At 39.3% G+C, this 15343-nt stretch overlaps 1 protein-coding gene across 6 annotated transcripts in view; it reads left to right on the top strand.

Annotated features, from left to right (window-relative positions):
• Window positions 1-792: 792 nt before the first annotated feature.
• The window catches only part of PRDM5 (PR/SET domain 5), an 84782-nt gene continuing 70231 nt past the window's right edge, over window positions 793-15343 (top strand). For all 6 annotated transcript variants that reach the window (XM_086611893.1, XM_086611892.1, XM_086611891.1 and 3 more), the window contains exons 1-2: window positions 793-885; window positions 5895-5978. In XM_086611893.1, the coding sequence (XP_086468019.1) occupies window positions 793-885; window positions 5895-5978 (177 nt within the window). The remainder of the gene's footprint in view (window positions 886-5894; window positions 5979-15343) is intronic.

The raw sequence follows: 15343 nt of genomic DNA, 5'->3' as shown, positions 1-15343 counted from the left end.
TGGGTATCATTTCTGGTGACAATACCCCTGCTCTCTTCAAGCACCCATATCTGTAAATACCAGCAGATATGTATTTCAGTATGTACGTGAGAGGCCCCGGTTCTTAAAAAAAAAAATCTGGATTTTTTTTTTTGTGACATAGTGAAACCCATGTGTTTCTGTTGGGCTTCACAATCGGCTCCATCTCTCCCGTTTTGCTCACCTCCCTCCTCTCACACCTGCCTTTAGGCTACACTGCTGCAGAAACCTGAGGGAAAAGCCAACCCGCTCATCACGACAGTGCCGGACCACAGGGCCGTGACTGACGGACGAGGAGCCATTTGCTCTGGAAGCTAAAGCCGACCCGTGGGTGAGGAATGTGCTTTTATGCCTTTTTACACAGCACGTCGCTCGCGCCTTAGCCCATGGCGGCCCGCTGGGAGGCTGCCTGCGCCCCCAGGGGTGGCGGGAACCCAAAGGCCTCGTATTTCTTGTCACGACACTCGGACGACGCGAGTTTTAACAAACCGGCCCGCAGCGGCCGCGCGCCTCTCGACGGCGCGAAGCCCCCGCGCGCGAGCGGCCGCGCGCTGCCCTCACCGCCGTCCCGCCGCGGCCGCGCGGGCGGCCTCGCGGCAGCGGCCTCGCGGCGGGCTGGCTCCTCCCCTCCGCCTCAGGAGCCGGGAGCGCCTCACAACCGGCCCCTCTTCCTGCCCCCTCCCTCGGTCTCTCTCTCGCTCTGTCCACCGGTGGGATGGAAGTCCCCGGGAGCCCTCCTCCCCGCTAGCCGGCGGCTGCCCGAGTTGGTGCAAAATGCTGGGCATGTACGTGCCGGACAGGTTTGCCCTGAAGTCATCAAAAGTGCAGGACGGGATGGGGCTCTACACGGCCCGCAGAGTCAAAAAGGTGGGTGATGGCCGGGCGAGCCGGGTAACGGCCTGTCCCGGCCCGGCGAGAGCTGCCACGTATCACAGGAGAGCCGCACGGCTCCTCCGCCCCTCGCCGCTGGCGGCCGGGCTGCCACGCTCAAACTTTTACCTCAGCCCCGCTCTGTCGGCGCTGCCCCCGCTTCCGTCCGCCCGGGCTCCCGCTCCTCAGGGGAGGCGCCGCCCGCCCGCCCCCCCCCCCCTCCATAAAAGAGAGCCTCCCTGGGCGCGCGGCGCTGCCGCTTTGGGCGGGAACGGCGCGCGGGGGCCTGGCGGGCCGGGCCGCCGGCTGCCCTGAGGAGATCGGCGGAAGGTTTTCTCTGTGGGTTTTTGTTTACCCTGTTTCTTTTAACTTACTTTGTGATTCTGGCACTGTTCTGAGGGCAGAGCTCCTCCGGACAGGCTTCAGACCGCGGCGTGCCTCTGAGGTAGAGGTACCCGCCCGTGGGTCACAGGCTCCTGTCACCTCCTTGCTTTTAGCGCTCGGTGGGATGGGTGATAGAATTAATCGTTTCAGGATGTAAAGCCGGGTCTGTGAAATATGTGTGTCAGCTGAACTGCAGGTCTCATACCCCAGCCAGGTCATGTCCTTTGACACCTCGTCATTGCATTCAAAATCTCTCGATTATCTGAAATCCCAATTATACCTATCCAGGTGGCTTGTTTGAACAGATAAAGAAAGTTATGAACCTTGCATTTGTATATGCTTCTATGTATTTTGTATGTTTTGCTTTGCATCTTTGTCCTGGTTTTGGCTCTGAGAGGGCTGCCTATTTTTTCAGTAGTTTCATCAACAAGTCTTAGACACCATGGGGTAGAGGTCTCTCATTTTTAAGGTGTCCCTGAGTGTTAATGGGGAGTGGAAGTGGAACAATTTTTTATCATTTGGCTTAAAGTTTTTCCACTGAGGTTCTGAACTTTGATTTGAAAACTTTGGGAGTTCACACAGCAAGGAAGGCTGTACAATACTAGCATGTATTAATCCCTGGACTATGAAATGGAGCGAGCTCTAGAGTGAAACTCACGGAAACCATCATCTGCATGTCAATATCAATTCTGAATGCTAGTTTAGAGTTCAGAATCTGAGTCCCCTTTCCTGTTGTCAACTGAACCATTAGAGGTGCATGCTAGGAAAAATAGAGCGTTTTCTTGCCTGAATTATTCCATGTTGCTTTCGATCTCTCTTTATACAGGTAAAGTATATGCTGTTAGAGCTCTGCAAGTGTGAGCATGTCATACAGGACACCTTAGCAAAAGTGAAATATTGCAAGTGTGACGTGTCTTGCATGCAGAATGCAAAAGGTGAAGGCAGAGGCAGTTTTAAGATCTGTTTGTATTAGGAGTGTCTGGTGATAGTGTTTGTTACAGGCTTGTGCTTTGGCAGTGAATCCTCTGTGCTGGTAGCACAGACAATTGTGGTATGCAAAGCTCTGATCAAAAGTACATGTATGACAGGCAGGCTTTGCTCTTTCATAGGCTGAGGAACCAGCTTTTGAGTTGCTCTGTGGGCAGTGGTTGAAACAGGTGTTCCTGAAAATGGTTGGACACATAAGCGCGTGTGTTGCCACAGCTGTTCAAAGAGAGGTGGATGTGTAAATAACACAGAGGATAATGTTGGATATAGCTAGACTGTGTGTTACTCTTTTCCATGGAAAGAAAAATGACATCTGAAGTGCTCTCAACATGTTCCCCTGTCCAGTAATGAGGCAGCAGTACTACCCTTCGTGGCAATGATACAGAGAAGCTAATAGCTGTTAAATTAATTCCTTGGAGCTTTGAGATTGGGAGGAGGTGTTAAATGTTACACTTAATTGTGAAGTAAGAGCTTATGTTCCTGAGTAGCAAATGCTGCACCATTTTCTCTGTATTGCTATCTCACAACTGCAGTTGTCTTAACGGAAAGTAAAACGCATTTCAGAACATCTTTAGATGATCAGGAATTGCAGTGCTGACTCCCCAAGTGCTAAGTAATCATGAAGTAGGCCTCTGAAAATTCTGCTCATAGCAAAGTTTTGGTAATAATACATTTTGAACTGCGGTTGTCTGCCATCTGCTTTAGCGTCTTTAGGCTGTGCTTTCAAGCTTTGTTTGTGATCATGAAAGGTGGAAACTTTTTGTTTTGTTACCTTAACAAAAGCTGTGATTCTCTTGTAATTTCTCCAACAGCTGATCTTTGGTTACAGCACCAGTATCATAAGGCCCTTGGTATAATCATCAGCGAGCCACTACATTTCTCAGTGTTTTGCTGCAACTGGAAGAAGACTAGTTGTTTCTGCTTTCTTGAAAGCAACTGTTGAAAATAGCTTTTTAACATTTGAATGATATGCCTTGAATTTTATGGCTGAGTTTATGCTACGTTGTATGCCTCACTTTTATTGATCAGAGAGGAAGTTGAAGTCTTAGTATGTTTTTGATCAATATATTGTGGCATAAGATAGCATGTTTATTAACTGGGACTAAGAAATATATGTATACTAACTAGGACTAATAAATATATGTATATGAAGAAATGCTCTGAAAGGCCAAATGAATAATTACACATATCCCCAAGAACCTTTGTGTTCTAAGACATCAGGTTTTGCTGTCTCTAGTTTCTTTTTTCTCTCCAAATTTGAGAAGCTGTGAAAAGTGCTTAGTGATCTGAATTACCTACTGTTATATTTACTTTATATTTAGAGGTAGGCATCTTGCCTTTTCCTTTTGCTATTGTTTTGAGCTTTTAGAAGGTCTTAAACATATTGAAGTAGAGCTTTATTGGCTTGGAGTAGCTGAGGTAAGAAGGATGTGTGGTGTTTCTTGTTTTGAGTCGGTATGTGGTATTAAAATGTTGCTGTGCTTCATCCCAGAGGTGTGATGTGTGCGTCAGCGATGGGTAAAGTTAATCCTGTAGGTGCTCTGTAAGATATCTAGGGATCCTTTGGACTGCAAGGATGAAAGTATTACTGAGGTGAGTGTTGTGGGAACCTGCAGAGTACTTAAGGAAGAAATTAATCTCTTTATGCCCTCTTCAAAAGTGTTACTCTGCTGCTGAAGTGAGTGTGGGAAACTAGCTTTTTCAAGTTACTCATTCATTGCATCCTCAAATAGTTTCCATATTAAATTTATGGATTTTTTTCCCTCTTTTTATAGAGCTAATCTAGATTATAGTCCAATAAGCTTCTTTTCATCTTGATAATTGCTATGGGTAATGAGAGATTCTGCAGATATAATTATGCCCCCTCTTAGAGCTCAGTAATTGTCATGAGCTGCTTTCCCGTTGCACCAAAACTACTTGTTACTTTCTAAGTGAATGGGAAAAGCCAGTTCAGCTTGGCAGGAGGTGTCTGCTCCAGAAAGGACCTACTTTACTGATCTAGATAGGACTGTACACTTCCAGAGCAGATTTCTTTGCCACCATCTGAACTCCTCTTCCTCCTTAATCTAAGCGAACACCACAATCTAAGCAAATTGCCTCCCATGTAATACCTGCACGGCCACTATTAGACAGCAGGATGTTTGCTGGGATGGCACTCAGCATAAGCTGAGAACATGTATTTACCTATTTTCACGTTCATTGCTGATGAAGGTTAAAGAAGGAGGAAATTTCAGTCTGAATATCATATCCCAGGATTTGTAAAGCTGGCAGGGGAGGAACCCTGACCTCATTTGATTAGCAAAATGATGAAGAGTGATATGGAGATCAATGAGAAGCGAAGAAAACGAAGACCCATAGTGCCAGTTATTGCTATCACTGCCCATGTTTGTATCTCGATTACTGCTTGGGCTGCAATTGTTTTCTGTTCTTCTTTTTACTTCTTGCTTTGCTGTTCTTTCTAATGAAATCTTTGATGTGCATATTTTAAAATATTGCTCCTCAATTCTGTTCCTTGTTACGCCAATTTTCTTTTCCTTTGTTTATTATATCAGGATTTTTTTATTTGATTGGTTGTTTCTAAGAGGAATGATCCTGGAAGTTTTCCATTCCACTTGTTCCTTTGCACTTTACCTGTAGAGAGTCTGTAAAAACTAAGCAAGAGGGAAAACATATAGCAGGCTGTTTCTGAGATCATTGAACGTGCCTGGTGGGAAGTGATGTATGGACAAGATCGATACTTTTATTAGCCAAAATACTGTTATTTTTAAAGAAGCACCAAAGTAACTTTTCATTATATAGTTATAATCTCTAATGCTTAAAAGTATATAGACCTTTTTGATCTGAATACTGCCTAAAGGAACCTAGCAGTCTGCATTTTTGTTTGCAAGCCTTATCACTGCAAATAAGGACAAGGAGGGGAAAAAAGTTAAGCCTATATGAGAAGAAAGTCTATTTAAATAATGTACCCTGCTGCTAGTGTGACGTCTGTGAAGGAAAAAAACACTGCTACCCAAAACTTTTAGAAGAACATATCAATAGATGCTTTCACAGTGTGTGTTATAACTAGCAGGTGGTATAACATTTTAATTTTGTTTATGAAGGCTTGAATTAATTCATAGACACGTGTATACTCCCTACATTTTTAAACGAATCTCTCTGTGTGATCAAAACCTCAGTTATTCAGTGTTTTGATTTGTGGCACTTCAAAAAATAGTGTTGCAAATCATCTTGCAAATAAATCTAATGTAAACTTTGTGCTTGCCAAACACTTTATGTTTTAGTTGGATGTCTATTGCAAGGAGCTTCCTGAAAATCTTATAAGAAATGTAAGAAATTTGACTTGTAAATTTCAGCCTTATTTAAAATAAAGAAAAATGGTGTTTCCCAAAGCGCAAATAAACATGTAGATGAAAGGTGTGGTTTTAAGAGATTCTCCAAGCTATGCAAACAATCGAAGTCAGCTTGAATTTGAACTTGAAGTATGTGCACCTTCTTGGCATGTAGTAGGATGACAAAGGAAAACTGTCCTTTTCCATTTGAAGCTGAAAATGATACCTTTGCTGGAGTTTGGTAATTCACTTGCCTTTTTTTTTCCCCCCCTCATTAATTCTTTTTCTTTTATAATTATTTCTTAGGGTGAAAAATTTGGCCCCTTTGCAGGGGAGAAGCGAATGCCACAGGAACTGGATGGGAACACAGACTGCAGGCTCATGTGGGAAGTGAGTAGTCTAGAGTGACATCATCACACCTAGCAAAAAGTGTTCTCAGAATTATGTTTATACTGTAACAAGTCCTCCCCCCAGCTTAAAGACCCATTAGTGAGATTTTGTACTTATGGATGCTTTTAAAATATGCTTTTTGGGTGGAGGGGAATTGACTTCTTTAAAATGGTAAAGCAGTAGCAAATAATAGTTTCTAATCAATGAAGTGTTAAAAATGTCAAGTCAAGCAAAACATAAAAATATAACAACATCACGAAAAATCGTTGAAAAATGTGGAAATAAAAAAAAATTAAAGTAATTTGAATATGGGAGGATGATTGTCGGTTACTGAGATACTGATTTATGCTGATCAACAGGTGTCAGCTCATAGGTTCTTCCAGCTGTGATACAAAACATTTCCTGCTGTGACACTTGTGCTAGGATTTGGCAATTGTTTGATAAGTAAAGTTTTTAAATTTTAGCAACTTTGTAATGCGATGTGTAGTTGTGAGTTTTTTAGCAAAATAAAAGCCTGGTGCTGCGAGCAGATGAAGGCATAATGAGTTTCATGGCTCTTCTATATTTTTTTTATATGTATTAGGGAGCAACAGTAATTTATGCACTAGATCTTGTAATTAGGTCCATAACCCGTCCTAGTTCCTGTGTTTGCCTATAGCAAAAATCTGTCTGGGTTTACCACTTGAGGAGATTACACCGGCTGAAAAATACTTGCACTAACAACATTTCCAACTTGTTATAAACGCCTGCTTCTGTTCTGTCTTTGTAATCTTTCTTTTCTGCTGTAGTTCTTTAAGCAGAATTCCTTTCCTTCCCCCCTCCTTCCCACAGCCAAGCAGTTTCTATTGAATGTGTATTTAGTCCTGTTTTACACTGAGAAGGGGACTGATTTCTTACTTTTTCACCTTTCTGTGGTTAGAGGTGGAAAAATGACTGTTATTTTTATGTTGTGCGGCACTGTTCCAAAGAAACTTATGTTTGACATCTGTCTTAAAGCAGTACCTGTACATTTATTACAAAATAAATGTTGATTTGAAGAAAACCCCTCTAGCATGAACATCGCTGAGCAGCTTGTAAAGAGAGCATAGTATCGATACAGTCTTAGCAGAGCTATAAATAGATCTTATACACTGAATCGATGAGCAAGAGAATGCTAAAAGCTCATCTCATTAAATTCAAACTCAATATAAATACAGTGAGTGGCAAAATATTCCTAGATGAGTAATAACTCAAGTCTGTGAATCCCTGTGCCTTTGTTTTTCCCCTTCCTCTTCCTCCTTTGCTTTTTTCTTTTTCAGTCTAGGGATGTGCCTGAAGTTATCCTTTCCCAGAAAGGAGGTGTGGACAGTTCATTCCCCTCTCCTTTGGTTATGTACTCAAAGCAACTGGTTTCATGTCCTGTGTTCTCATCTGAAAACCAAACAATGCAACGTACTTTTATTACAAATGTTTGCTTTATACAGTACATGTTAATGTATCCTGGCTTACTTGCCTTTTCATGATGTTTCTGCAAGTTATTTTATTTCAGTAAAAATCAGTTGAGCTAAGAACGGCATTTTCAGACAGGATAATGGGTGGATTATAGCAATGAGAAGTCTTTAATTTAAGTTTGTTGGAAAGCTGTATGATTTTCCAGGTTACTCATTGGTGACGATTAAATGAGATTTATCTGTTTCGGTAAGACCAAAAATAAAAGACAAATACATGTATTTATTGATGACACTAATAGGACCTCATCGACAGCAAATCAGAAAATGAGTTTTTTGAGCTGTTCTAAAAACATTTCATAACATCTTATTGTAACCTAGTTTTGAGAGCCTTGAAGAGATGCCTGCATACCAAATTTTATGACTTCCTGAATGTTTGAACCCCAGTTGTTCATGTTTACTGAAGTTTATCTGAACGTGAGCTTTATAATATAATTTAAATTGTTCTGAGAGTAGTCTTAAGTTGAAAATAGAGACCAGGAATGCAGAAAGCAAAAGGTTGAACAGTCCAAGTAGATGGTTATTCCAGATACTGTCGGAGGCAGTCACAGCAACTAGCCAAGTTTGTGCATAGTAAGCTGTACTGAACATATTAAAAATAATTAATTTGAAGACTATGGGGTGAAAACACACTAAAGCCTGACCTCACAGTCTGATGGCAGTCCAAAAAATACATTTTCAAAGAGGACACTTTTAGAGGGAAGGATAAGTAGTAGAGGCTTTTTATATGTCAAGTAAAAATGAACATTAGTGGAACGTTTCTTGATATGTGATGTCTGGGATCCGAACTTCAATTTTGTGGAATTCTTTTCTGTGAGGAAGTTTACCACATGCATTTCTAGTTGTATAGATTTGTGGTCTGTGATGTGGGTTTTTTTGATCAAGCTGTTCCTTTTTGTCTGAGATCAGCATTATGAGTTGGCATCTTCAAGTTGTCATCTTGAGACAGAATTGTGCACGTTATGTTTTTTTTCTGTTCTTTGGCAAAACATAGAATCCAAAAAATTTATTAGGTCCAGTGATTTTGTAAAGTTCTAAGGATGTTAGAGTTCGTGTTTAAATTAGGTATAGCAGAATGCTATTAGTTTGCCTGTAACTTTTGCATAGTTCTGAAAAAATCAAAGGTTTACACTTGCTTGTTCAACAGATTCCAGAGGATTGGTGCGGTGGGGGAAGTGTCCTTGATTTTGCTGTTATCTTTGTGAAGAGCTACATGCTGAAATGTTTTATTTACAAGTGATAGGAAAGGGAAAAAACCCAAACCTATGGTAACCATATAGTTGAGTAATAATAAAAAGCTAAGAAAATGTCCCAATGGCTTTGTGCTTTTTCTTTCTATCTGTCAAAAAAACACCTCCATGTTGTCCCCCAACTGCCATGTCATTATCTCTCAGACTGAGTTGCACGTTGTGCTAGTTAAATACGTAGCGAGTTGCTGGTGATGAATTGAGAGTTGTGTTCTTATTCTTAGCATCCCACTGACACCTTGATTAGATAGTACTTCGTTGGTCTGTATTAGTATGCTTGGCATAGCAGTTTTAAGTTATATGTGTTTACTGGAAAAGCAAGTGCTTTTAAGACAAGAACAAAATAATATTTAGGTATTAAAGTTCACAGAAGTTTTTGCCTCCGGAGGCTCAGATATCGCTTTGCAAAGGGAAGATATCTGTTCAGTTTATTTTCGTTATTGTCCCTAACCAAGAACGTGGCATTCATTTCACTACTATTGGATTGTGGCAAGCATATACTTTTGGTGATGACTTTGGCAAATGTTAAAACAGGGAGGGCTGGAAAGACTTAGTCCTTCATCAAATACTCTGACATACCATGAAGAAATGTTGGTTAGGATTGGATGGCAAACAATATGGAGTGTAATGCTGAGTGTTACATATTTCAGGTTTGGTTTCTGTCTATCTGCCAAGATTATGTTTTCTTCATTGTTATATTAAAACTGAGAGGAACAGAAACATCCTGGAAATCAGTCTTTCAATGGAAGCTAATGTTCATGTTTATTTATATGAGAAAATGAAATAAATGTATGTTTCTGCTACTTAACTCTCATCACTTTTGCAGTGACAGTTGTTTTCTGTTAAATATGCCTACCTAAAAACTAGTGAAGACAATAGAAAATCTGCTATTGGCTAGAACCAGCTTTAGATCAGAGCTTTAACGTTTAGGGTTGAGGCATGAAAAGTCAAGCACTTTAAGCTAGTGGTGGTATGGTGGTGTTTTTGTTTTTATTTTTAATTTTTTTCCTTTATTCTCTTGCCTGTAATATGTAGTTCTGGCATAGGCATAGGAAGGCTTTTACATACAAGGCATTAAGTCAAATTATGCCCTGAGTTTCATGATAAAATAAATCTTAATTTGAAGAATTCTGTGTTTGCTCTCAAGATGAATGTAATATTAGAAATTTAGTTCTTAGCAATGTAGTCTTCATTTTTTCTGTATGAAGACTACCTTCCCAGTCATTACTCCTCAGACAGAATTTACATTTAAAATTATTTGCCTTTAACGTTTTTGTGTGAATCTTTGTTTAATTTTCAGATTTTTTTTTCTAATTTCATAGACAAATGCATCTGGATGCATTTTTATGCAAGTTGCATTTAAAATAACTTTTGCCACATGTAACAGACATTGATGCCCTATTGCAGTTGCAAGTTTGCGTCCTAGACTTTCAATTTTGTTAAATTAATCCCCACTGGGATAGGTAAGTGTCCAAAGTAGTTATTAATATTCTTAACATATTTTTTTAATTTTTCTAAATTTCATTGATCAACTTTTTTAAAGCTTGATTTAGTCATCTTTATTCATGTTAAGGGTATAACTTCGTTTTAATTTTAGTGACTTTTGAAACAGGCACCTTAATGATCTTCTGGTTTTGCTGATGAGAAGAATCTGCTCCTGAAAGTGTCTGAGAATATTAGCCTCACATCTTCAGTTGTGTGATTTGTTTAAGATGTTAGAAAGTACATGTTGATAGGTTGAGGTGCTAGTATTCTAATCTGAACTTGTTCTAGAAGATCATGCACCATTTGCTTAAGGAGATTTGGTTATCCTTCCAGTGAACATGAAGTTCAACCCTTCTTGTGAAAGCTCCACAAAATGTTAGCAGCAGTCTAAGAATTGGCTTTCTGAACCATTCTGTCCCTGACAAGGGTCAAATAACATTATGCAGCAGCAGAAGCTTCATTAACATGAAAAACTGTTGTTCTATATTTTGGCTGAAGAAAAATGTGACATGCTGTCTGTGTTCCAATCCTTAGTGAGTGAGCAAATCAGCAGTTGCTGCCTCAGGTTTCCTCTGTGAGTGTTATTTTATTGCTTTCTACAGGAATGTTAAAATGTGAGTTTGTACTCTGCAGTGAGCTCTGTGACGGAGGTCTGAAACTGAGGATGCAGAAGTATTGCATCTAGCTGTTTTATACTAGTAACAGTAAAAATCATGTTTTCAGCTAGCAATGCAGAAAACAGTACTTTTCTTTACATGATTGTTTGAATGAACATAGATTTTTAGATTTATAAACCTTTAGAAAATGGTTTCCAGAAAGCAGACAGTGTGTTTACTGCCTTCAGCGAAGATAACCATCTGCTTATTTTCAGTGAAGTTTTTTTTTCTTCTTCTCTTGCCAGGTATGCATGGTAGAGCATTTGCAATTGCACTCATGAGCATTTTGAAATAGCATACTTGACAATTTTGGATGTATTTTGAAAATCTGGAGAAAATTTCATTGCAGCTTAAAAGGCTAGCAGATGGAGTAGTGCATATTGTTGATGGGCATTACAAGCAGCTTAGATGTTACTTAGGCCTGTGTAGGGTTTCATATGGTAGCTTATACAATGACTAGGGGCACATTTTTTCCTAAATACTTGTATAGTGACATGGTGTTTGTTAATGTGGCATAATTCAGTGATGTCGTGATTGATTTTTGAGGTAAAACCCCCAGTGTCATAACAGCGAATGTCAGATATTTCATCTTACTGTGAAGACATTTGACTAAATTAGTCCAGTGACACCTTCTGTGTTGATTCTTAAGAAGATAATTCTTAGATGTCTCAGTTTGAGGTGTTCTCATGTCTGGTGCATGCTTTGGATACATGTATGCATTTTAGATGTTTGATTGTAGTGAGTGACCAAATATTGAGAGTGTTGTAGTAAAATGGAAAGATATCTTGCCATGCGTTATCAGGCAAGAATTTGAATCAGCCTTGTTCTAGGCTCATGCAAAAGTCTGCCAATACTTAAATGTGAAATGAATTGCTGCCTAGTTAACATTAAGCCTGGAAAATCAAAGGTGACTGCATGTCTGGTCACATCACTTACTGGTAATAGGAACTCCAAGTTATCTCCATTGGTTACAGAAACTGCAGGAACATCTTGGTCTCAGTGGTCAAAAGGGCCTCAGCAATAAATGGGTCCTAGACCAAGATAGTCTCTTGAACTACAGCGAGCAGCCTCAACTTTTGTGGATTTACCCCTTTATTTAGAGGAAATAGGAATAAGGTCCTGTTTCCTGTTTTTAAGCAAAACATTACAGTATGACATCATCTGCTGGTGGCTATGCTTTTGAGGTCTATTTCTAGCTCTTTCGCTGATTCTCCATGTTAACCATAGGTATATCATACAATCCTTCTAGGTCTCTGTTGCTCTGTGAAGATGGCGGAATCCTTTATTATTTATCAATGGTCTCATGACTGAAGAGCATTTTTAGTTTGGTGGCCTTAGAAAAACAGTTAGGAATACTTTTGTACCAGAGTTCAGGTCCTATTAAAGTAGTTTTTAAAATCCTTTCTGGATTAACTACTGTAGTTTGAGGATCTTAAGGAACACACCTCAAGCTAACTGGATAATTTTGCTTAGTTCAGGTAATTCCACCTGTATAGAAACTGGGAAAATAACCTTCAAACATGGAGTTATTCATGTAGACAAATGTCAGGTTAAAATGTCACAATTTTTAAATACAAATATGTTAACTAGCATTGTGAAATTGATGCTCCTTCATAAAATTATCAGGGAGCTTCAGGCCTGTAAAAATCTTTTGCCTCTGTTTTAAGTACCTTATAACTACAAAAGATTGTAACAGTTCAGATGTGTAGGGGAAATGCAGTAATTTGCTTGCAGATACATTAAGAAAATCTTCTTTAAAGAATTTTCTACTTTAGTTTGTTATATACAAAAGTATTTTTCATTTCCTCTCCCCAAAAGACATCCTCAGTTTTCCAGCAATTTCCTGCCAGCAATAGTTGTGGTAGGCAGATTGTTCAGAAGATTCTTGGGAGTGGTTGGAAAGATTTGGAAAGAAATCCCCTGGGAGCGGACTGGAAGCTTTGTTGCAGATTGAATCCTGTTTAGTTCTCAAGGTCTTGTATGGAGTAGAGTGGTAAGGATACGTGTGGGAATATTTGTAAAAGAGGATTCTTGGAGATAAAGAAAGCCAAGAAACCTTATTTAATATGGGGAGTTTTCTTTGTCGTGCTCCAGAAATGTACATATTGAGTCCTAGATCTCTGGTGTAGAGGTGTAACTTGCAGTATCTTTAAGTTTCTTGAGGAGCACATAAGCAGCTTGACACTGTCATCTCGTTTTCTTCCCTTCTGTTACAGCAGGTGCAACTGCCAGGGTTGGGGGGAGATACTGAAATGACACAGTACATTTCTCATGCTTTCTAGTGTCACTGATGGAAGGAGTGCAGGAGGGAAAATTCCTTGTTGCTGTGGCTAGCAGAATTGTGTGGGCCTACGGTGCAGCATCTGTCTTATTGACAGTCGTCTCTGATCCTCTCTCCTTGGATATCGGAACAGATTTAGAGGCAGACCTAGGTGTAAGCATTTCAGCATGTATTTGTTGATATATCTTCTAATTAAACTGATTTTATTGTTTGGTGATCATGCCACAAAACAGAAGGATGACTGAGGACTGTAGTGGACTGTTATTGGAGGGAGCACCCTTTGGCACATATTCAAAACTTATTTTTGATTCATTAATAATTCAATATGGATGATATTTAGGTGCACTTTTAAAAACTGAAAGCATAGAGTCTAGCTGTTTATTTCATTTAACTACCATGAGTAGCCTGTACTGGCTTTGAGTTTGAGAAATATATTTGAAAAGCAAGATCTGCTCTTTTTGTTTGTGTATTTTAAATATTGATTAAGTTTGGGACTGACTGCCATGGTGCTCAAAGATCAGTTGTTCATTTAGGAAAGTCACTTATCCATGCAACTGGTGAGAAAAGGAGTGGTAAACATCACCAGTCTGGTGATGTACCAATTAAGTACAGTGTTTTGACTGTTTTTCTTGACTTTTCTTCCTCACATCTGTGTATTTGATGCAGCATTATTTCTTTATGAGGTGAAAAAAGCAATAGAAAATATAGCACGTCTTTAAGGGATTTATTGTATTGCTTTATCAATAGTTTCCTCATGTATTAAGTCTTTGCTTTGTGTTTGATATCTCTTTATGGATTGGCATAGATTGAGAAAGCACAACTGAGGTGATTGTGTATCATTGAAGTTAATATAAATTATTCTTATATAATTTAAGGATGAAGCAAATGAAGAAGACAACTAGATGAAAAGGTAGAGAGTGTAACGTATGGTTTTTGTAACAAGATCTTGATTGCTTCTTTTTCCAATTCAAGTCAAGATCTGATGGAAACCTTTATAGGACCTACATGATGGGCTTCTATAACCTTTACTTTGGTAGCTAAATCACAAAGCCATTAGCTTGACTTTAATTACTCAAAGATGCTGATCTGCAGTGTTAACCATTTTTACTTGAAGTAGTTTCTGCTCTGTGGATTACCTATTCAAAACTGGATGATTATTACAGTATAATCAATGCAGTGCTTCTGCTTGGCCAGTGGCTTTTCAGGAGGTGAGTACACCGTTAGCTTGTATTTTTGTGTGAATTTGGAGCTTGCTTTTATGCTTTGAAGGCACTCATTCTGCTCGTGTTCCTAACGAAAGCACTGGTTCCAATAATGAGCAGACACGCAGGTGTTACTTCCTAAAGTGATAGTGACAGAATGACAGAATGCTTGAGGTTGGAAGGGACCTCTGGAGATCACCTGCTCCAACCCCCCTGCTCAAGTAGAGCTCACCTAGTGCCAGCTGCTCAGGAAAGCTTTTGAGAGTCGATATCTTGGAGGATGGAGACTACACAGCCTCCCTGGGAAACCCATTGCAGTGCTTAGTGTTAGACTGTATTGCTTCCAGGTGCATTTAAATATGTAGGTTTGACACTGTTCACTGTGGTTAGTCTGTGTGTTTGAAAGTAAAACAACTTTTACAGTTTGAAATATTGGCACTTTTTTGTGATGTGTCCTTCTTAAGATATGATGTCTTCCTTTGGAAGAACAGTAATAAATTTTGAAGACTTTTATTTGTTTGCAGAACTACAGTAGGTTTTCTTTAAATTTGAGAACAACGTGCTGTCACCAGCTATTTTTGTAATGGAATATAGTTTTTTCTTTCTAGTGATATCCTGAATGTTTAGGTAATTTAAGCAGTCATCCTGAAGAAATATGATATTGCATCTATTAGAAATAAATACAGCAAGAATGTGAGCAATTTAAATACAAAGCCATAAAGAGACTCTGATTTTGATCTTACATAGCTGAAATCCCAAGCTCTTAGGAAATACCTGCTCTGGATACTTTTTGTTGATAGATGAAAAAGAAAATATGTTCATTACCTCAATAAATCACAAGGAGTAATAGTGTGGCTGTATGACCTTTTTATGTCTTTCTATCTTCTGTATCAGTGAAGATTCAAGTGATCTATTGTTTAAAACAAAACACGCTAGTTTTTATGTGGTGGTGGCAGCTATATTTTCTTTCAGCAATATGTCTTTGTGTTTTGAGGGAAAAGAATGAC

The sequence above is a fragment of the Tauraco erythrolophus genome, chromosome 5 (genome assembly GCF_009769465.1).
Source record: "Tauraco erythrolophus isolate bTauEry1 chromosome 5, bTauEry1.pri, whole genome shotgun sequence".
Classification (NCBI taxonomy): domain Eukaryota; kingdom Metazoa; phylum Chordata; class Aves; order Musophagiformes; family Musophagidae; genus Tauraco; species Tauraco erythrolophus.
This window is presented reverse-complemented; position numbering and strand designations above follow the sequence as displayed.